Here is a 24,671-nt window from a genome sequence, read left to right as displayed (position 1 = left end):
TTCTATTAGATATATCAATGTGTTTGGGATGTGTGTGCATGTCCTGGCTGGTAATGGAAAATATGTGCTCTATCTTGGGTCACAGCAAAGAAGTGACTTCAGGGTACAGAAGGTTAGGTAAACAAGTTCATCTGAGCTTTTGTGGATTAAACCTTCTCAAATACCCTTAAGACTCAGTCACAAGTTCCAATAGCACAGGGTCCTTATTTGGTTGCTATGACGACAGGGACAGACGGCTTATCTTGCACTCACTTTTGCGCCTTGCCACAAAGCACTGAGCCCCTTGCCCTACTTACTAGCCCCCATCCACACCCCACCTGATGACTGTGGTGTCCAAGACCCTGTGGGTTCACCAGGAAGTAACCTGTGTCTGTAGCATGGAAGCTGTGTCATAAGGAGGCATACGCTGGGGGAAAGAGATACATCTACTCAGGATTTCAATCTGTTTTCTATGAAAATGTATCTTCTTATCACCACTTAAGTTTTCCTCTTTGACTCTGCTTGTAACTATTGTGTTGGCATCTTTGAAAAGGAGAAGGAGGCTGAGTCTCCATTACATGCCATGTCTTATGCTACCTACCTTCACATACACTCTCTTAATTAGAAACTTGACTGGTGGACAATTAGATCAACGGATTCCGGTATTATTTTCAAATTGTGCCCAATCTCTGTCTTCTGAGTTTACTGCAATAAATCTTCCCTCTGGGCCTACAGACAATTTTCTGCCCGAAATCTCAGATCTGGTAACCATAGTAATGAAAGAGAAGGAGGGGACATCTTGGAAATGTAGCACAGATACTTAAAAAAAAAAAAAAAAACTTGTTATTTTCCATTTTCCTTTTCCTAATTTTTTTCTGCAAGAGTTGCTTACAAGAAGCTACAGTTGAAGTGCTAGTGAATAAATGGTTTCAGGGAAGGATGAAGAAAGCTGAGGCACAGATGATCTACAGAAGTAAACAATCATCCAGAAGAATGGAGCATAGACTGTGTTTCTGGTTCACTTCACTGCCTTGCATGTCCTTGGAAGAAGCAACAGGAAAGTGCCTCCTGATGGTTTACAGTCTTCATTTGCTACTAATTTTAACACAGAACCTATACTCAACAGAGTAGACCTAGCTTATGAGGATCATTCAAATTCAAAAAAAAAAAAATATATGATCAGCCACAGAAAGTAGGTTTACAGTTCTTCACCTGGAGAAAACGTGTTAGTTCTGCAACTGTGCAAAGCAATGAAGTGATGGCCCAGGGAGGTTTCTTTTTTCAGGATACACCTCACTGCCCCTTTGTCAAACCTTCCTAAGGCTTCTCCAAGTCACACCTGGGTGATTTCATCATGATGTTAACCTGCCTCTTCAAAGTTGGGAGGAAGGGATCAAGGGCAAGACTAAATATAGGTCCAATTCTGTGGATAGAGTTCTCAGGTTTTGAGTTTATTGAGCTCCCTGCAGAAATGAACAGTTTGCCAAACTTTGACAGCCAACAGCACTGACTGCTCTCCCACTGAGCAGCTTTCAGCAGAAATGGAGCAGTGGGAGGGAAGAGGAGAAAGAAAGAAGTGGCTATTTGGAAGGGTGTTATGATAGTATGGAGCCTGTAGGCTGTCAAAACTGGCTATGACAAAGAGAGACTGCCACAAACATGTTGTGTAGACCTCTAAAAATACATCCCTTCTGTGCCTAGTTTACATAATAAGAGGTTACACATTACTATTTACAGTTTTTTAATTATTCCATATTATATATTTTATATATTTTGAGAAGGAAATGGCTACCCACTCCAGTATTCTTGTCTGGAGAATCTCATGGACAGAGGGACAGGTAGGCTACAGTCCATGGGGTTGCAAAGAGTTGGACACAACTGAACAACTAACACACACATATTACATATTATAATCTTCTTCAACATTATAACAGCAGCAAGGGACTTGCTGCTTAACTGAAACCCTTAGAAATGATGACATAGAGTAGTATGCAAGTCAAAGATAATCAAAAGAGAAAATACACCAGAACCAAACTGTTGCTGTGTGCTGATTATATTAGAGCAGAATTTCTCAAATGGGATCAGAATGACCAGAAACTTCTGGGAGATAATGAGGGTCATAGCAGGCACAGCTTACTAAGTACATCTTTCCAGCACTTGGGTCAGCACCTTCAATGTGGTTTGCCCTCCTGGACCTCTTAGCAATTTTCATATACAACCAGAGACTCTCATAATCAGAAGGTATATAAGTAGTCATCTCGTCCCCTAACCCACATCGATACCCAACATTGCCAATAAATGATCAAACACTTAAATATCTCTAACAACAAGAAATTCATTACCTTCCAAGATGTTGTGCTCCATGTTCAGGCACAGAGTTGTTTAAAGTTCTTCCACATGTTGAGTTGAATTCTGTCTCCCTGTAATGTCAACCAATTGTTTTTGATAAGCGACCTTGGAATCATTAGTACAAAGAGTCTTCTCTTTTCTGAAAACACCTGTTATATGAGCCAGGCTCATTTGTTTTCGAGGCCAGCCTCTCTTGTTCCCGCTGCTGCTGCTGCTGCCGCCGCCGCTAAGTTGCTTCAGTCGTGTTCGACTCTGTGCGACCCCATAGATGGCAGCCTACGAGACTCCTCCATCCCTGGGATTCTCCAGGCAAGAACACTGGAGTGGGTTGCCATTTCCTTCTCCAATGCATGAAAGTGAAAAGTGAAAGTGAAGTCGCTCAGTCGTGTCCGACTCTTCGCAACCCCACAGATTGCAGCCTACCAGGTTCCTCCGTCCATGGGATTTTCCAGGCAAGAGTACTGGAGTGGGATCCCATCGCCTTCTCTGCTTGTTCCTGCTATGGTTCCTCATTTGGTATGCTTTCAGGAACACTTAGCATCCTGGAAAGGTTCCCTCGCCCCCTACCCTGCACTCAGTCTGTCCTATCTATATCTCTTACCCCTTTTCCTATTCAATGATTCAAGGACAACAGTCCATCAACTGGGATATCAAAACAGTTTCTCTTTCAAGATTTTGAGTGGTCTAATTATGGCAAAGGCACCCCACTCCAGTACTCTTGCCTGGAAAATCCCATGGATGGAGGAGCCTGATGGGCTGCAGTCCATGGGGTCGCTGAGGGTCGGACACGACTGAGAGACTTCACTTTCACTTTTCACTTTCATGCATTGGAGAAGGAAATGGCAACCCACTCCAGTGTTCTTGCCTGGAGAATCCCAGGGACAGGGCATCCTGGTGGGCTGCTGTCTATGGGGTTGCACAGAGTCAGACACGACTGAAGTGACTCAGCAGCAATTATAGTAAAGACTTGCACTGAAAAGGTTCCCGTAGAGTTGAAGTTGGGGTGGCTCAGTCGAAATATGCATAAGTAAGGGAAGCTGAAAGAAGAAAAGCAGAAATATGGGAGAATGACTGCCCTAAGAAAATGTGAATAAATCTCACTTCCTGACATGGTCACTAGAGTTCCTGGACTGAGTAGCCCTGCTGACACCTTCATCAATATCATCCTTCTTGTTAACATTTATTGAGTACATATTATACACCAGCACTGATATAAGCCTTTAATGTGCATTAGCTCACTGAATCCTTTCAAAAACTCTCAAAGGAAAATGCCATTATTCCCCTTTATATTGCAGAGGAGACTGAGGCACATACAGATCTGAGTAACTGATCCAGCTCCCACAATGGTTAGTAACAGAGCCAAGGGTGGAAACCAGGAGTACTGGATCTGGAATCCAGGTTTCTTACATTTACAGGGCATTAGAGCCTCTTCAGATTTTCTTACAATATTTTTAGAGTTATTTCTTAAAGAAATTCCCCATTTAAGTTGTCATGAGGAGCTTTCTGTCCTTTGTAACAAATCCTTAATTATTAAGATACAAAAAGATTATAATCTACTTAAGTTAAAATATACTGAATATATAGTTATAATATACTGAAGTTCAGTTCAGTTGATCAGTCGTGTATGACTCTTTGCGACTCCATAGACTGCAGCATGCCACGCCTCCCTGTCCTTCACTATCACCCGGAGTTTGCTCAAACTCGTTTCCATTGAGTCAATGATGCCATCCGACCATCTCATCCTATGTTGTCCCCTTCTTCTCCCGCCTTCAATCTTTCCCAGCATCAGAGTCTTTTCTAATGAGTCAGTACTTTACATCAGGTGGCCAAAGTATTGGAGCTTCAGCTTCAGCATCAGTCCTTCCAATGAATATTCAGGGTTGATTTCCTTTAGGATAGACTGGTTGGATCTCCTTGCAGTCCAAGGGACTCTCAAGAGTCTTCTCTAACACCACAGTTCAAAAGCATCAATTTTTCAGTGCTCAGCTTTCTTCATGGTCGAACTCTCACATCCATACATTATTACTGGAAAAATCATAGCTTTGACTAGATGGTCCTTTGTTGGCAAAGTAATGTTTCTGCTTTTTAATATGCTGTCTAGGTTGGTCATAACTTTTCTTCCAAGGACCAAGTATCTTTTAATTTCATGGCTGTAGTCCCCATCTGCAGTGATTTTGGAGCCCCCAAAAATAAAGTCTGACACTGTTTCCACTGTTTCCCCATCTATTTCCCATGAAGTGATGGGATCAGATGCCTTGATCTTAGTTTTCTGAATGTTGAGTTTTAAGCCAACTTTTTCACTCTCCTCTTTCACTTTCATCACGATGCTCTTCAGTTCTTCGCTTTTGGCCATAAGGGTGGTGGCATCTGAATATCTGAGGTTATTGATATTTCTCCCAGCAATCTTGATGCCAGCTTGTGCTTCATCCAGCCCAGCGTTTTTCATTATGTACTGTGCACATAAGTTAAACAAGCAGGGTGACAATATACAGCCTTGATGTACTCCTTTCCCAATGTTGAATCAGTCTGTTGTTCCATGTCCAGTTCTAACTGTTGCTTCCTGACCTGCATACAGATTTCTCAAGAGGCAGATCAGGTGCTCTGGTATTCCCATCTCTTTCAGTATTTTCCACAGTTTATTGTGATCCACACAGTCAAAGGCTTTGGCATAGTCAATAAAGCAGAAGTAGATGTTTTTCTGGAACTCTCTTGCTTTTTCAATGATCCAGTGGATGTTGGCAATTTGATCTCTGGTTCCTCTTCCTTTTCTAAATCCAGCTTGAACATCTGGAAGTTCATGGTTCATGTACTGTTGAAGCCTTGCCTGGAGAATTTTGAGCATTACTTTGCTAGCGTGTGAGATGAGTGCAATTGTGCGGTTTGAGCATTCATTGGCATTGCCTTTCTTTGGGACTGGAATGAAAACTGACCTTTTCCAGTCCTGTGGCCACTGCTGAGTTTTCCAAGTTTGCTGGCATATTGAGTGCAGCACCTTCATGGCATCATCTTTTATGATTTGAAATGGCTTAGCTGGAATTCCATGACCTCCACTAGCTTTGTTCATAGTGATGCTTCCTAAGGCCCACTTGACTTCGCATTCCAGGATGTCTGGCTCTAGGTGAGTGATCACACCATCGTGGTTATCTGGGTAATGAAGATCTTTTTTGTACAGTTCTTCTGTGTATTCTTGCCACCTCTTCATAATATCTTCTGCTTCTGTTAGATCCATACCATTTCTGTCCTTTATAGTGCCCATCTTTGCATGAAATGTTCCCTTGGTATCTCTAATTTTCTTGAAGAGATCTCTAGTCTTTCCCATTCTATTGTTTTCCTCTATTTCTTTGCACTGATCAATGGGGAAGGCTTTCTTATGTCTCCTTGCTATTCTTTCAAATTCTGTATTCAAATGGGTATATCTTTCCTTTTCTCCTTTGTCTTTTGCTTCTCTTCTTTTCTCAGCTATTTGTAATGCCTCCTCAGACCACCATTTTGCCTTTTTGCATTTCTTTTTCTTGGGGATGGTCTTGATCCCTACCTCCTGTACAATGTCACGAACCTCCTGTCCATAGTTCTTTAGGCACTCTGTCTATCAGATCTAATCCCTTGAATCTATTTCTCACTTCCACTGTATAATCATAAGGGATTTGATTTAGGTCATACCTGAATGGTCTAGTGGTTTTCCCTACTTTCTTCAATTTAAGTCTGAGTTTGGCAATAAGGAGTTCATGATCTGAGCCACAGTCAGCTCACCTGGCTAAATAGCACAGAGAAGTGTCTCTGAGCTGCTCTTTAGTTGCACTAAAAACCAGGGTCAGTGAACCAAATGACAGTGCTTTTACATTCTATAACATATCTGTGATATTCATGTATTCTTCCAGAAGCAGTGCATTCCAGGGTACTATTAAAGAAAAAGCCTGCCATCTAACTTTCCTTTAATTACTCTAGCCTAACATCACCTCTTCTATAGTATCTTGTGGCCTGTACGTTCCTTTACCAGGTAGCAGATACCACATTATATTGGAATCATTTGTCTGTATCATAGTTTCCCAGCCTCAGCAGTATTGGCATTGGAAGCTAGATAATTCATGCTTTGTTGTGAGGTGCTGTCCTGTGTACTGCAGGCTGTGTAGCAGTGTTCTAGCCTCTACCCACTACATGCCAAAAGCACCAACCTCTGCTCCACTGTGACAACCAAAAATGTCTCCAGACGTTGTGTAATGTCCCCTGGGGGTAGGGGGCAAAACCACTCTTGGTTGAAAGCCACTGGTCCACATATTCTAGACCTGTTTGACCAATCCCACAATGACTTCAAGGGCAGGACTGTCTTTTGTACCCTTATTTCTTTCCAGTGCTTGGTACATTCTGATGCTCAATAAATCTTAATTGAAGAAAACTATAGTAACTTGCATCAAGATGGTTGGAAGCCTAGATTACCTATATATCTATATCTGGCTGGGTTTAGTCAGGAAAACAGAGACACCATACATACTACTAGGATAAGGGGTTTACTGTAGAAATTACAACTTATATAAATATGAAAGTAACTGGGGAAAGGAATGTCTGGAAGGCTACAGTCAGAAGACAGAACTTTAAGCTGAACTTCTTGTGAGGTAAGCAGGTATTCACAGGAAAATCTGAGAAGCTACCATATTTTGCCTCCAAAGCAGGATCGTAAAATTGGAGCCCATAGAAAGGTGTGGAATGCCACTTTATCCAACAAGTCAGCCTCATCTGACCCCCAAACACTCCCCAAAATAATGGCATCTCCTTCCCCTCTACTTTCCACATCTCCCAAATTCCTCTCACTGGCAAACCCTTACCTGGAACCAATCAAGGAGGGAATTCTGGGAAATGCAGTTTTTTCCAGCTGTAGGCAGGCACTTCTACAGGAGTGGAAGTGCCAGGTAAACAACAGATAATCTCACACAGTAACCACTTTTTGACACCAAGTGTGCATGTTACATATAGAGATCAAACCATGACAATAGTCGGAAGAATCTGGCAGTCACAGTCATTCACATTAGAAAGCAAGTGAGTGTGTGATACAATGGGTTGTTTCTATTGTTATTGCTTTTGGTTTGGCAGTGGACTCACCCTCTGATCACCTGTCCCCTCCAGTCTGTGCTGTGTAGACAGTCTCAACACTCACTTTGCTTACACCTTGCACAGATGGCAAACTATGTTAATAATTGAACAGCTCACACTCCAGATGGAAGATGTTCACCTTCATGCTTCTTAGACTTTAGTGTGTCTTCTGAGCATTCTGGCCAGACCAGAATTGACAGAGACTACTGGAAAAGAATTTCCATATGCAAGGCATTGCTTCCCTCTTGAGGCATTGAAACATCACAACCACGTTATTGATTCCTAAACTACTTTCTAAGACTGCAGCTGACATTAAGTGAAAATATTTCTGCTTTATAGATTTTGAGTCAAAAGTCAATTATTTTTAAATAATTACTTCCAGTCTATTAAAAACAATAGAGTGCTGGAGGTGAGGTGTGGTCCAAAGTGGAGTGAAGTATATAGCTCACTTTAGAAAATTAGATTCAAAATATGCATTAAATGGACCTATATTTTCAGGATAGCCCATGAAGTCTAACATATTTACACCTGGCCCTTTAAGGAAAATGTTTGCTGACACCTGGACTAGAGGGAAAGCAACAAGAGCTGAGCCCTGAGAAGTAAATGGGACATTACAAAGAGTTGTATTTTACTGAAGTGAGAGCCACTGGAGGTTTGAACTCATGAAGATCTGACCTGACTCACATTTTAACAGGATTCCTCTAGTTGCTGCATTAAGAATAGACATTTTTATTGGGAGGGAGGGTCTAGAAGCCAGGGGATCAGGTAGAAGATGATCACTGTGATTCTGGCAGAAATTATTCTGATGAATCACTGTATGGTGGCTCGGTCCACATGGAGTGGACGAGCTGGTAAGAGGTGCCTAGCAATGGCACCCCACTCCAGTACTCTTGCCTGGAAAATCCCATGGACAGAGGAGCCTGGTGGGCTGCAGTCCATGGGGTTGCTAAGAGTTGGACACGACTGAGCGACTTCACTTTCACTTTTTACTTTCCTGCATTGGAGAAGGAAATGGCAACCCACTCCAGTGTTCTTGCCTGGAGAATCCCAGGGACGGTGGGGCCTGGTGGGCTGCCGTCTATGGGGTCGTACAGAGTCGGACACGACTGAAGTGACTTAGCAGCAGCAGCAGCTCTGGTCTGGAGATTGAGCTGGTTAGACTTCCCGGTACTAGATATGTTACATGCCCTGCCCCTGCCATGTGCAGGGGAGGCTAGATACAGTTGTGCACATGTACGACCAACTAAAGCAGAGCTTTTTGAGTAGGCACAATGTTGCCCCCCCAAGGGACATTTGGCAATGTCAAGAGACATTTTTCATTGTCACAACGGCAGCGGAAGTATGTTACTTCTAGCAGGTAGAGACCAGGGATGCTGCTAAATATCCTAAAATATACAACACAGTTCTCTACCACAAAAATAATTACTTGGCCCCAAATGTCAACAGTGCCATGAGTAAGGAACCTTGACCTCAAGAAAGGCCCACTAATGGAAGAAAAAATAAAGATGGGTTTTCATGGATAACTAGGAGTCTTAGCCCAGCTCAACTGCCAGTGCCCTAATTCCTGCAAGGCATCTGCAGGCTGTGGCAACAGCAATTTTGGAGTCCCAGCTCATACCAAACCTGAATCCTGCTTGTCCTCTCTTGCCCACATATCTTTCCCCAGTTATTGGAAGTGAGCTTTGTCCCAAATAAGGAACTCTGCTGCCTTTTTTCTGTGTGTGTGTGTGTGTATGTATATATATATATACATACACACACACATACAGAAGCTTTTAAAAATAACATGTGTGATTGAGATGATGAAAGAGATTTTGTGTAATGACAGGCAAATGGTGCAGAGCACTACAGTGCAGGTATTAATTTGTTTAAAGAGATTTTTGAAGAAAAATGTTCTATTAATTAAAATTTCAAGACTTAAAACTTAAAGATGTTTGGTGATGACTGTAGATCTACAAGAATTTTACTCTCTTCATCAAACCCAAATGGACTGCATATGAATTCAAATACCCTTAATATTGTGCAAATATTCCTTAGTCTTTGCTATGGGTAATAACTGATAAGGTCTCATTTATTTGGTGAAATACTTGCATGTATATAAAACATAGTGGCTTTTCATTTACCTAGCTTTATTATTTTGATTTGTGAGTAGCTGCATAAATGAAAAACTATTCCTTCGTATTCTGGCTTGTCTATTCCATTTATTTTCTTTGCAAAGAAGTATGCATTTTTTGCTAAGATTGTTAATAAGATGGATCTAATTTTATATATTTTCACAGTATCTGGTCTACTCAGTAGCTTAACACTGGGAAAAAATGGGCAGTGTTTCAAATATAGATCATAAATACCTCAGCTCTTGAGTGGCACAGTGGAGTTTAGGTTTGCCCTAATTTTCTATAAATTCAATATGTAAAAACAGACCATGCGATAAGTAAGCTAGAAAAGCATTTTTCATACCATGAAAGACTTTTCCAACATTCATCTAAGAAGCATTTATCTTATATACGTGCTTAGTCGTTCAGTCGTGTCTGACTCTCTGTGACCCCATGGACTGTAGCCCGCTAGGGCTTTGTCCACGGGGATTCTCCAGGTAAGAATACTGAAGTGGGTTGCCATGCTCTCCTCCGGGGATCTACCCAACTCAGGATTGAACCCAGGTCTCCCACATTGCAGGTGGATTCTTTACCAACTGAGCAACCAGGGAAGCCCAAGAATACTGGAGTCAGTAGCTTATCCCTTCTGCAAGGGATCTTCCAGACCCAGGAATCGAATCAGGGTCTTCTGCATTGCAGGGAGATTCTTTACCAGCTGAGCTACCAATAGTATTCAACACAGGCAGCTTTAGCCCCGTATTGTTCTATGTACTGGGGCATTCAAGGTATGCAAAACTGGGTCCTTACACTTGAAGGTCACATAAAAGAGGCTGACATATAAGCAGCTAAGTTTAACATATGATGCAGCAGGTTCCATTATGGGGTCAGCTTCAGTGCTACAGACCCATGGCCCAGGCGCAGGGGTCAAGAAAAGGCATCCTGAATGAGATGAGTAGAATCTTGAAGAACATGCAGGAGCTCACCAGGTAGAGGGAGGTGAGGACTATTCTATGCAAAAAAATAAAGCCAAAGACCATGAAACACCATGAGAGAAGCAAGTATAAGGCAAGATATAGTGGGTCCTTGAAAATCACGAAGGAGCTTGGGAGTGGTCATTAAGGAGATGAGAAACTGTTGAAAAGTATTAAGCCAGGAATGGAAGCAATGTGCATTCCTTCAGTTTCACTAGAGCAGAAAGTAGGGCTGGCTTCAAAATCTGTGGGACCTGGTACAAAATGAAAACGTGGGGTGCTTGTTCAAAAACCATTACGAACTTCAAGATGGCAACAGCAAAGCATTAAACCAAGTATAGGACCCTTCAAAGCATTGGGGTGTGTGTGACTGCACATATGCCTGCCCACAAGGCCGACTCTACCAGAAGGCATCAGGGCAGAGGGAGGAAGAAGAGATTAAGACCTTTGTTTGCATACTGTCCAGTCTGTAGTTGAGAAGAAAAGTCTTAAGCATATCAACCAGCTAGAGATTAGTCTCGAGGCAATATACTAGACAGCATTATAGTCCCATACTCAAACTCAGAAAATGGCCAAATGGCTGATTTCTTCATTTTAAAGAGGAAATAGGAGACCAAACATGTTGAGAGACTGAGGGAATTCAATCTGAGCCTTTTAGATTCTATCCCAGTGTCTCCTCCTCCTCTTCAATGTCAAGGCAGTGAATCTGCAGTGAAAGGGATAGGATGGAAGTTCTTTGGGCAAGACTGATCCAGAGGCTGCAGAAAGGACTGCAAGTGACCAAGAAATGGAAATCAGCTAGGAGACAACTGCTGTCCCCTCCCTTCTCCCAGGGAGCACATCCTTTCTGAGACCTTTCTCAGAATCAAGAGGATCTTTCCAAGCACAATTTTAGAATATCTCATGGGCCTAGCATTGTGCCAGGGAAGAAGGGTACAGAAATGACTCAGGCACACTCTCAAGAGGTTATCCTTTGGTGAATGAAGACAGTAGTGGGAATCCGCTATCACAATCCACAGACTCTGTCTACCTATTCTTTAATATGATTGGAAAGCAAAAATTTTAAATAATAAAAAAGAAAATTGGAAACGAATTCTAAACATCAATAGGTAGCTACAGAGTTTTTTTTTTTCAGATTCAGGGGAGTATAGATGATTTGTAGATTGCCTTGTATATCTCTCAGTAATATTACCATCCATACCCTCACCAACTCTAAAGGCTTCAGGCTCACCTGAGCCCCAATAAACCTTTGTACATATCTCAAGAATCTCTCTCATATCATTCTCTTCAGTTCTCCTGACCCCCTGAAAACCTAAGGTCTTATTCATTTTTTCCTTCTCTTGGTTCTTAATATAAGGCTTTAAACCAGCACCATGGCTTGCAAGGTTCTATATGATCCAGTCCTTGGTCATTTCTGAAACTTTGTCTCACCCCACTTTCTTTCTGCATTCCATGGGCCATTCTACCATCTCTCAACTGCAGGAAACTTTCCTATCTCCAACATCTCCCAACTCTGCTGTCCCTTCTTTAATGCTTCTCATTTTTTCAAACCTCTAATGAAATATCACTTCCCCAAGGAAAAGCTTCTCTTATCTGATCTGGCAGATAAGAGGACCACTATTCATAAGCTCTCATAGCACCCTATACTTTTCCTTCAGAGCCCTATCATAGTTAGTAATTCTGTATTCATGTGATTCTTTCATAAATGCTTGTCTTCACCTCAAGGCTGGGAACTACCTGAAGGCATGAGTCTGATCTGGTTTGCTCGTCACTGGATTCCTGGCAAATGGCACAGTGCCTGGCATGTCCTCGGGACTTTTATGACCATTTAATCTAAAACATCCATTTCTCTGCCTTCCATCTCTCTTAGGTGTATTACCTTGATTGTTTTATTTCAAGGCATTCATCATTATCTCTGCGTGTGTGTGTGTGTGTGCACACAAATATGTGGGAGTGTCCTAACTGTGTATATGTGTGTGTATATATATATATATGTATAAATATGTGTTTATGTGTGTACACATGATTTATCTACTTGTTACTTGTTTTCTCCAATAGCAATGTAAACTCCAAAAAAGAAGAGACTTCACCTCCTTGTTCACTGCTGTATCCTCACCACATACCTGGCACATAATAGGTGCTCGAGGAATTATTTGCTGGAAATATGAATACATAAATGGCAAGTGCTCAAGAAATGAACACCAGAGTTCATTCTCCTTCAAAAATCAATAGTAATAGGAGGAATGGAGAGAGAAGCATGGAAACATATACACTACCATATATAAAATAGGTAGCCAGTGGAAATTTGCTGTATGACTCAGGGAATTCAAACCTAGAGGGATGGGATAGGATGAGATGGGAGGTGGGAAGGAGGTTCAAGAGGGAGGTTATAGAAACCAATCCAATATTGTAAAGCAATTATCCTCAAATTAAAAATAAATTAAAAAGAAAAATCAATAATAATGATATCCTGCATTGAAAAAGAGATGATCCACTGATAATGGCTTTCTTTTGGGGAAAAAATGCTATTCACTGTCTACCCCCAAATGACACTGTAAGAGTTTTAATTCATTTCGCCACATCATTAAGCAACAAGGGATTATATTTGGCTTACTTTATTTTAAATCAGTTGTTCCACAAATTTCGATTGGATTCTTCATCTATAATCTTGAATGGAAGTCATTTGGGGCCTGATTGAGACAAATTCATAAAACCCAGAACTTCCAGAGTGTTCAGAATCAGAGAGTTTGGAGATCTGACAAATCAGATTTGAATTTCAGCTTCCATATTTATTAGCAATATAACTTCAGGAAGCCACATAACTTCTCTCAGTCTCAGTTTCCTCTGAAACCTTGTGACTTGTAGGGACAGTTTGGTGATAGGATTGACTGTGGTTTTAAGTGCATGGTTTATAATTATAATCAATATATGGTATCTATTATTCATATCTACTCCCAAGTCCCCGTGATACAGAAAAGAAAACTGAGGCCATAAGAATTGGGAATTTCTCAAAGCCATCCCTCTTCTCCAAGTCTAGGTGATAGAAATCAGCAGGTCTACAACTAAGCACCACCTAGAATTGGGCTTCCCTGATGGCTCAGCAGGTAAAGAACCCACCAGCTGTGCAGGAGACACAGGAGATGTGGGTTCAGTCTCAGATCCGGGAAGATCCGCTGGAGAAGGAAATGGCAACCCACTCCAGTATGCTTGCCTGGAGAATCCCATGGCCTGAGGAGGCCTACAGTCCAAAGGGTCACAAAGAGTCTGACACGACTGAGCAACAAAGCACGCACGCAAGGCTTCATTTGCTCAGGGGACTTTTTTGGGGAAAACCTGCTTGTGTTTGGACTCACACTGTTTGCAAAGCAGCGCTGAAGACTCCATTATGTCCTTGCATTGACTGAAGCTCAGTGCAACTTTCACTTCCAACTGGGCCATATCCTGGCCCAAAAGACTGAAGATTCAATCAAAGAATCTGGGTGAGAAATGGAATGGAGTTTTTCCCCACCTCAGTTTATAGGAGTCCTTTTATTTCCTCCTTTTTAGGACATAAAAGAAAAATTAGAAATACTGGTCCCACTGAAATCTTTCACTGCATAAATCCCATAATCTTTAATTATATTGAAATTATTTGCTTATAACAAACAATTCAGTACCATGCAATTCTGCTGAGTTTTAGGTTCAATTTCACATCTAGACAAGAGTTCCAAACACAGGAATGGGTAAATCTTATAATAAGTAAAACAAATGGCTAAGATAAGTAAAATAAGGTGATAAGTCTCCAACAAATTGCATAGTGCCATGGCAGTTTTTCCTATGTAGACAGGATTTAAGGAGATTTTATCAAAGTGGGATACAGAAATTGAATGTATTGAAACTTTGACTGGATGATTCATTTTCTATGAAATTGAATCAGTGAATAACAAAACAGAGTGAGCTACAAGTATTCACTGCTCAAAGATACTGAAGATGGTAGGTCAGCAGCAATAATTAAGTAATTAGTTTTCTGGCTAATTATAAGAAATGGAGAATATATGCCTGAAATTCTTTCCTCACTGAGAGAATCACACCAACTCTCCTGGTGAATACATTCAACTAAGCTGTGCCTTCAGATTGTTCTTTATTTCAGCTTTAGTTTATCCATGACTCAAGCTCATCTCCATTTTGCCTTCATATAGGAATCCTGCCATATTACCATAGCATTTTATTCTGAACCTGCTATAAAGGCAATTAGTCATTCATTATAACACCAAAATTCAAAGTGGTTGCAATTATGTTTTCTGAATCAAGCCCTTTGATGTGGGTAATTTAAGGTTCTATATTTAAAATGCATTCAATGAGTCATAATGGTAAATAAGAATACCCTTAAACTAGCATTCATATCTCCTGCACATGAAAAATTAAATGGATAATTTCTACCTACAACAGATTTATTTTGTGGTGGATAATTTTAAAGAATTGATTTAATTAGTTGTAACTACGCTCAGAAGTATAATTTGAAATACCATTGAATGGAAAGGGAAAGTATTTTCAAGCAGAGAGAAAACTCTCTTAAAATTTCCTTTGTTCACTAGTCAATGAACGTTTATTAAGCACCTACAGTTTGCACGGCAATGTACGACACAATAACCTAGTCCGGCATAATTCTATTCTAGTTCTGCTAGTTAATTGAATGAGTTAACCTCTTTAGTTGTCCATTCACAGTATGCCAATAGACAACAGGAATTAAATGAATGAGTCAATCTGAGAAAAAACATGGATGTATTTAGGATTCCTTTTGTTTCATGTGCTAAAAACCAGTTACCAGCTAACTACTCTTTTTTATTTCTTCAGAGACCCAGGAATTTTAAAAGAATCTTATTTCACTCAGGCAGTGAACTATACACTTAGTCATGACTTTCTACACTTAGTCATGACTTTCTAAGTGTTGATACAGAACAGCAATTTGTAAGATTCTACAGATATGGAAAGGAAAAACAGCACAGTAATTTTAGGCAGATAAGGGGAAATATATTTTGAGGGCTGATTTTCACTTAAAAAATTATCTTAGACTTAATAACATAGACTAGGTTCAGCATTTTAGAGCTGGACATTAGAGCTGATCTAGGCCACTGGTTTCCAACCATTTGTATTAGAGACATTGGATTTTTTAAAAAAAATATGGATTCTCCATTCTCATTCCCAGAGATTGTGATTCACTTGGTCTGGAAGAGGCTAGGAGGGGAAGCAGGCAGAAATATAACTTGTAAAACTTCCCTAGCATCCAAAGCTGAGACCCACAGACCTAGTCAAGCCTCAATATTTTGGCATGGGGTCTCCAAGCCTTGAAAGAATAAATATCCTGCCTAAGGAAAAACACAGCTTATAAACCTTGGAGCCACGCTTAGAACCCAAACAGCCAAATTCCTAGTCTATATCTATTTACTAAACCAATTGACAGCATTTCTATTTCTCTCACACACTGGTTCAGATCTAATTACAAGTTAGTAGGTAGGAAGAATAAGACTGCTTATAACTCATAACTAACACATTCCCTCCTCCTAGAGACCTGTGTGTTTCTTTACTTGCTAACTAATGAGTCTTCCAATGATGCTGTAATGATTAATATATCTGTTTATTCCACATTTGTAAATACTTATTTGAAACTTTTGCACCTATAAAATATATCATTCCCATTTTAAGGCAAAGAAAGTAGATTTACTATTTGAATCTGAGTCCAGTTGAAGTCTCTACTATAGAGCTTATAGAGCTGAGCACGTAGCAGTACTCAAATATCCAGCTGGGTTTTCTTAGCCACGTCCCTTACATGAAAATGTCTTTAGTTTGGCCACTTCCACTGAGTTCTAAAAGCTCCATGCAGGTAGGGCTCTTGTCCAACTTCATCACATGTCTCCCAGCATCTAGCAAAACGCTTGCCATACACTCCACACTCAACAACTAATTGTTGAATGAAAAATCCTACTTACATTTTGTTAAGAAATGAGACAGAGTATCCTGAACCAACTTGTGAAAGACAGTCTCAAATACAAAAAAGTATTGGGAAGATGGTTTTATAAAGGAGTAGTTTTACAATTATTTTATTAGAAGAGCTTTGGCCTGACTTTCCTCACATAAATTTGTCTTTGTTGTACCATTTGGGTTACAGTTGGGCTTTCCCTCACTAATATTATGTTAACAGTCCTTCATTCAAATGATACAAATGAACTTACTTATAAAACAGAAATAGACTCACAGATTTCAAAAACAAATTTACAGTTACCAAAGGAGAAATGTGGAGGGGCAGGGATAAATTAGGAGCTTGGGATTAACATGTACACACTACTATGTATAAAATAGGTAACCAACAAGGACCTACTGCATAGTACAGGGAACTCTACTCAATATTCTGTAATAACCTATGTGGGTAAAAAGTCTGAAAAAGAATGGATATACATATATGTATAACTGAGTCACTTTGCTCTACACCTAAAACTAATATAACATTGTAAATCAACTAAACTCCAATAAAATTTTTAAGAAGTCCTTCATTTAGTATACCTTTTATATGCGTGAAAGCGCAACTGACATGCAATAAATAGTGATGAAATAAAATACCGAATTTTACTGTCTTTTGGGAAAATGTAACCAAATTAATTAACATAATATTATTCTCTGGAAAGATAAAGAGTGCGATATCTTTGGTGAGTCAAAAGGGTGGCACAGTATTATAGAAAGCACTAATCTAGTTGCAGAAGATGATTCAATCGATGACTATTTAGAATTAAATTTTTATTAAGCAGATCATTTCAATCCTACCTTTTCAACCCAACCACACACCCAAATTCCATACTTTTGTCTCTATGAAGGGTATTTTCTCTTTACCCAGAGGTTATGACTTTGCAGTCTTTTATCTGATTCATGTAGAAATGAGGTACTGACATGAGCTAAAATGACATATGTTTAAATATGATAGAGATGAATAGCCAAAGAAGCAATGTAAAAAACTGACAGTAGAAAAATTAGCCATGGTAGAAATATTGAACACCAAACAATGAATATTTAATCTCTGATATCCAACTGAGATGAACTAGAGGGTTGGAGGGGGGAAAGGTATACATTTAAGGAGTTAATCTTAAATCTAACACTAATATTAAAGCCAAGGTTAATGGAAGGAACTGGGCTGTGAATGGGCCACAACAGCTCAGGAACATGATGGGGATTCAGTAAATGCTTTATTGAATGAATGAATGGGTAAATGAATGATTAAGTGAATGAGTGTATGAATGAACTGTCCTCTTTAGAAATCTAGAGTATAGTACTTGGATTTGAAGACTTGGCTTTAAAAACAAATCTATCCAAAGCTGTGGATTAATAAACTAGATTTCGGGAAAGTCAGTGCTGGATATAATATAGGTGTTTCTATTTTTCATTTAATTAAAATGACCACAGAGTCATTATTCTTACCCTTAATTTCTGAGTCTTAAAAAGTTAATGAACTATATCTGTTCCATGAATAACTGAGTTGAACTTGAAAGACAACTTCCCATTCCAAAAGCCTCCCACACTACCAGTTAACTGTGATTTACCCTTTTCCTTCTGAAGAATTTTAAGCATCTTCCATCTGATTTGACTGACAACCAATCTGTACTTCCTCTGTCTTTATTCTCCCAGGAAGAAGATGTTACTCGTGAAAGTCGTTTTAATTTCAGTGGTTATGGAATGGGTCACTGCCTTCAAGTGAAAGATGGAACAGCTGTCAAGGCCACACCTGCCAACCAGCTCCCACAGCCCCCCAAAGATGCAGATGCCATCAAGAAGAAGTTTGTGGACCGGGCAAAAAGGATTGACACGATTTCTCGAGCTGCCTTCCCATTGGCCTTCCTCATTTTCAACATCTTTTACTGGATCACATACAAGATCATTCGGCATGAAGATATCCATAAGAAATAGATGTGCTCTTCAGATCCTGGGACCTTCTTGCCTAACTGCTGTGCTTGTAAATACACAGTGAAATTGTCTTCATATCACTTTGACAGAGGAGAAGACTGGGGGAGGGGGGAGGGAGGATCATGGGGGTGGGTTTCCTGGCACCTACATGAATAAAGATAAGTTATCCGGGCGATGAAGGAAAATGTTTGCACAAAATTAAGGTTTTGCAGAATCACGTGAGCATAATTACATTCATAGTCTTTAGCATTGCTCTTTCAGATGATGCATTAATTAGACATGATATGCAACGTCAAGTACTTGAGGGCTATTTGTTTTTTGGTTTGGTTTGAACTAATTCTGGAACTGAAAAGATAGTTTGAACACATGTGTGTGCATGCACGCACGTGCACACACACACACACACACACACGCAAGGAAAATGCTTACCATCTGACCATAGTGACTAGCCTATAGTGAGTTGAGGACCAAACTTTTTCAGGAAAATGCTGCCTTGTTTTTAAAACAGCCTCCTGAGCTATGTTCTTTACAATGTCTGTAATTAGTGTTTCACCTGAGAAATCCTTTTGTGGTCATAAATAATTTCTACTTATTGAGAAAACAACAACAACAATACATACCAATCACAAAGAACAGGTTTCTACTTTATTGTCTGTGTAAGTGTGCATTTTAATATTCTTTTTCTTTCCTAGATGCAATTTGGGGATTTGAATTGTATATTGTGAAACTGATTTGATCATATACCCTCTTGAAAATGAATGCCCATTTTCTTTTAGATCCAAGTTAGCACACAACAGTTTTTTTCTGCTTTGCCTATATTTACGTGCAATTAAGTGCTCAAGCGTGACCTAGCCATTGCAGCCTCTCAGCCACAGTATTTATGAAGATGATGTGTCCTGAACGATGTAGCTCATATTAGCCTGAATTTCCCATTTCTGCTTTCATTGTAGGTGTAACTATTAATCTTAATGTCAACTGACCCATGATTTCTACTGTCAATCCAAGTGAATATTGTTTGAAATATCTTTAACTAATTTAAAGAATTTTAAAGTTGTACTGTGATTTTCATAACCTGTTTCCTTTTTGGTACCAGAGCTATGTGGTTTGAATCCTGGCTACATGTTTTAAGTAAGAAAAAAAAAAAAGACGTATTTTTGCTTACTCAGATAAAAGACAACCTGTAAAAAAATATAATGAAAAAATTAAATTTTACATGTGCTGTAAAAGGGGTTATTAAAAATATTTGTTCAATTTCAATAAAGCTAAGTGTGCCACAGAAGCTAAGTCTTTTCACTTTTGCATTACAATGTAAATAATTTAGATGAGAATGGTAACTTAGATTTTTGTTTCTGGTCTTCCTCATAAACTTGAAGTATTTACATAGCTATTATACTTTTGTTGTAATATAAAAATGTAGCTCATAGTACCCCCATGAAGAAAGAAAAAATACATCATTCTCATTGTAGAAACAGGGAAATGGAGATAAGGAAGTATTAGTAGTCATTGTAAACAGAAGCTAATACTGGACATGAGATACAGAACACTTCCAAGAGCACTTAGGAATCATAAAATACCAAACTGAAAAGAAATTTAAAATATCAACCTGTCCACCTATCCATCCTGCTTTTGTCAGGAATAGAGTTCCATGATGAAAAATAATTCTGAGAACCCCAGTGAAATAGACGTAACTCATCTTGGCCCTTGTAGATAAAGTGAAGTCGCTCAGTCTTGTCCAACTCTTTGCGACCCCATGGACTGTAGCCTATCAGGCTCCTCCGTCCATGGGATTTTCCAGGCAAGAGTGCTGGAGTGGATTGCCATTTCCTTCTCCAGGGGATCTTCCCGACCCAGGAATCGAACCCGGGTCTTCCGCATTGCAGGCGGACGCTTTACCGTCTGAGCCACCAGGGAGGCCCTTTTCTTAACTAAAGGTATCCATCATAAAATTTTCAGGAAGACGTGGATTCCTAAGCTGATGTTTATGGCCTTTTAAACCTATTCAAATATTGAATCATTTCCATAGAAAGGAATATTGCAGAACGGCTAAAAGCATGAATTTTAGAATTAGACAGACTAGCTCAGCCACCTATCAACAGGGTTACCGTAGATAAGTTATCTGCTTTTTCTGAGTAGCTCCTATTTCAGAGACTTTTAAGAGGATAAACTGAGAAAAATGCAAGTAAAACCATTAACTTGGTGTCTAGCAGATAGTAAATTCTCAATAACTAACAGATAATAATAAAATTAGTATTATTATTATGAATTGTACTATACTGGGTAAGAAGCTACACAATTCCTAGCTCGGCTAGATTAATGCCATGCTTTTTGCCTTTTTCCCAAAACACTATTTCTGTCTTATTGCTCACTCCTTTCCAAACAAATAAGGCAAAGTCTTTGATTGGTCTCAAATCTTTTGCTCCCATGGAAAAGTAGTAAAATTGAGGCTTAAAATGCCTCCCAAAGATGGGCCTGACCCCGTAAGTGTACTAGGAAGAGCCCTGAGGCTACATATGATGGGATGGGGAGGCACCTTGGTGGAAAATCCAAAGCTAAACAATCATGTCTAATCAAAGTGTATACTGGCTGTATAATTTTCAGAGGGAGGGTGTAGTCCCCACATTAGAAAAAATGTTTGAATATTCACCTCTAAATGTATATGCCAGCCACACAAGTAGGTAAAGACATCCTAGATGACAAGTAGTGTTCTTGACTTTTCTCTAATTATAGTCCACATTCAGTGGGAAGACCTTTTTTAAAAATTAAGTATAGTTGATTTATAATGTTGTGTCAATCTCTGATGTAGAGCAAAGTGACTCAGTTATATACATATATATATATATTCATTTTCATATTCTTTTTCATTATGGTTTATTACAAGATATTGAATACAGCTCCCTGTGTTATACATTAGAACCTTGTTGTTTATCCACCCTATATAAAATAGTTTGCATCTACCAACCTCAAACTCCCAGTTCTTCTCTCTCCCTCCTCCCCTCCTCCTTGGCAACCACAAATCTGTTATCTATATCTGTGAGTCTGCTTTTGTTTCATCTATAGGTTCATTTGTGCTGTATTTTAGATTCCACCCATAAGTTACATCATATGGAATTCGTCTTTCATTAGAAATCACTCTTGAATTTAGGTTTATAAATAAAATCTCAAGGGAAAGATTTTTAAGCACCACATATTCTGACAAAATACATAATTCCCTTATAATGGAGGAATTGAGGACATTTTTTCTTTCACAACAGTACAAGAAAATAGTTCAAAAGTAAAATCATGGCTCTGAGGAAAAGAATTTACCACTAGTTTTCATTAGACTGGAAGCTTCTGGAAGAAAATGGTTATGTTTCTAAGGGTTTTCTGCACTGCCTGCCAAAGCTGGAATGCTCAATGAGTATTATTACTATCATTAAGTAAAAAGTTGGTGAAGGAGGCTATGCTGTGCCTGTTGGACAAAGTTTACATAAGTTTTTTTCCACTCAAGCAATGAGAAGTAACCAACTACTGCTACCACTTTTCAAATAATGGATTACTTGGGGATTTGACTTTTAAACATTTTTCAATTCCTACCACTTGGTTTTACGAACAGACTGAGATGATTCAAGGCTTAAGACTCTTTACGGCACTCTCAAACACCTTGGTCCAAAACAGATTCTACAAACCAGACTGGCTGTTGATTTTTAAAAATCCTTCCAAACAGTATTAGCACTAAGCTCCTCATCTATGGACAGAGAAGCCTGGAAGGGTACAGTCCGTGGTGTCACCAAGAGTCGGACGTAACTGAGCCTACACACACGTGCTACATCTATGCCACTGCAAAAACCTGTCAAATTCTGAAAGCAAATTTCCCAATAAACATTAAATGAATGTCACTTTACATTTTGCTTACTCCTTTAATATCAAATATGTAGGTTCTAACCAAAACACAGCATAAAATTCCGTATCATATGATTCACCACTTTGGAAAAAGAAAAAAAAAAAACACTTCGGAATATTTTTTAGGATTTTTGCATCTCCTAGTTTAAGCCTGAAGCCAATTTGTCGAATGAATATAAGCTGTATATCTGCCAAATGCTCTTTTTAAATTCCTTTTAACTTCCGCTTTAAACTTTTTCTTATTTTCACCAGTTTGGGTTTGGCTTTTTTCTTTTTTTTTCAGTATAGACTGAATGATTCAAGTAATGTATGCTCTTCACAGATCACAAAGTATAAAATAGCACCACAACTTCATATTCATATAGTGTTTTCAACATATCAACATGATTTTATGTCTACAACAGCATTCAATTCTAATAATAATCCAAGGTAGCCAGATCACAAAGAATTGATAAATAAACAGAAGCTCCATGAATCATATACCTCACTCAAGTCATCTATCATATTAGAAGTTGAACATCTGCCATGTTTGTTTCCTAACTCCTCAGATTATTTCCTTTTACTATATCCATGGGCTTCCCTTGTGACTCAACTGGTAAAGAATCCGCCTGCAATGCGGGAGACCTGGGTTCGATCCCTGGGTTGGGAAGATCCACTGGAGACCACACTGTCTAAGAAAATAAAAGCCTGGAAAGTAAAAAGTCATTGTCCAATGATCCATATTCATGGATAACTAAATAAATTGGTAAAGGACAGCATACAATATTTCTGTTGAAAATGCCTAAGAGAGGTAGTTCAAATGGTGCATATAGTATTAAGAACATGTTCACTGAGAGTATATGTCTTGTGTTACTGAATGATCCAAAACACACTGGAGTTGAAAAAAAGACCAATGGAATTTAGTTTACAAGTTATTTATTCCCATTTTTGAAGGAGGGAAAATTACCCTCACACTGTCACACATGTCCTCACTAAAGAAAAGATACAATATTACTACTTTGGTGAAAATGCATCTCAAAAATAATGAGCAATTCAGCTTCCTCCAAGGTGAGGGTAATGTGTATTAGATGTTTCTGGACCATGAGCCAGAATTTAGAAAGTTCATTATTCAGTTCACTTCAGTTCAGTCACTCAGTCTGTCTGTGTCTTTGCGACCCCATGAATCATAGCACACCAGGCCTCCCTGTCCATCACCAACTCCCAGAGTTCACTCAGACTCACATCCATCAAGTCAGCGATGCCATCCAGCCATCTCAGCCTCTGTTGTCCCCTTCTCCTTCTGCCCCCAATCTCTCCCAGCATCAGGGTCTTTTCCAATGAGTCAACTCCTTGCATTTGGTGGCCAAAGTACTGGAGTTTCAGCTTTAGCATCATTCCTTCCAAAGAACACCCAGGACTGATCTCCTTTAGAATGGACTGGTTGGATCTCCTTGCAGTCCAAGGGACTCTCAAAAGTCTTCTCCAACACCACAGTTCAAAAGCATCAATTCTGCTGCACTCACCTTTCTTCACAGTCCAAATCTCACATCCATACATGACCACTGGAAAAACCATGGCCTTGACTAGACAGACCTTTGTTGGCAAAGTAATGTCTCTGCTTTTCAATATGTTATCTAGGTTGGTCATAACTTTCCTTCCAAGGAGTAAGCGTCTTTTAATTTCATGGCTGCAATCACCATCTGCAGTGATTTTGGAGCCCAGAAAAATAAAGTCTGACACTGTTTCCCCACCTATTTCCCATGAAGTGATGGGACCAGAAGCCATGATCTTCGTTTTCTGAATGTTGAGCTTTAAGCGAACTTTTTCACTCTCCTCTTTCACTTTCCTCAAGAGGCTTTTTAGTTCCTCTTCACTTTCTGCCATAGGGGTGGTGTCATCTGCATATCTGAGGTTATTGATATTTCTCCCGGCAATCTTGATGCCAGCTTGTGCTCTTCCAGCCCAGCGTTTCTCATGATGTATTCTGCATATAAGTTAAATAAGCAAGGTGACAATATACAGCCTCGACATACTCCTTTTCCTATTTGGAACCAGTCTGTTGTTCCATGTCCAGTTCTAACTGTTGCTTCCTGACCTGCATATAGGTTTCTCAAGAGGCAGGTCAGGTGGTCTGGTATTTCCATCTCTTTAAGAATTTTCATTATTAATTTGGCATAAATGATTCATAAATAGGTGAATGTGTCTTCAAAGAGGAGAGCAAAGCTCTGGGTTGCTCTTTGTGTAGTGCGTGCTACACCAGCCTTTTCCCAGTAGGACTGGTCATGGAGTAGACAGTTTGGTCAGTCCTCACACACACTGAAGTCTCGTCAGAAGTTCCCGGTCCTCAAAAATGATAGAATCAAGAGCTAGGAGACTCTTCACATGCAAGGATTAGAACTAACCAAGGCTG

At 39.5% G+C, this 24,671-nt stretch overlaps 1 protein-coding gene across 2 annotated transcripts in view; it reads left to right on the top strand.

Moving 5' to 3' along the window:
• Positions 1-19,682, top strand: part of GLRA2 (glycine receptor alpha 2) — a 208,477-nt gene extending 188,795 nt beyond the window's left edge. For both annotated transcript variants that reach the window (XM_061408130.1, XM_061408129.1), the window contains exon 9: positions 18,128-19,682. In XM_061408130.1, coding sequence (XP_061264114.1) covers positions 18,128-18,406 — 279 coding nt within the window. In that variant the 3' untranslated portion in view covers positions 18,407-19,682. The remainder of the gene's footprint in view (positions 1-18,127) is intronic.
• Positions 19,683-24,671: the final 4,989 nt, after the last annotated feature.

Source organism: Bos javanicus, chromosome X (assembly GCF_032452875.1).
Source record: "Bos javanicus breed banteng chromosome X, ARS-OSU_banteng_1.0, whole genome shotgun sequence".
Lineage (NCBI taxonomy): Eukaryota > Metazoa > Chordata > Mammalia > Artiodactyla > Bovidae > Bos > Bos javanicus.
This window is presented reverse-complemented; position numbering and strand designations above follow the sequence as displayed.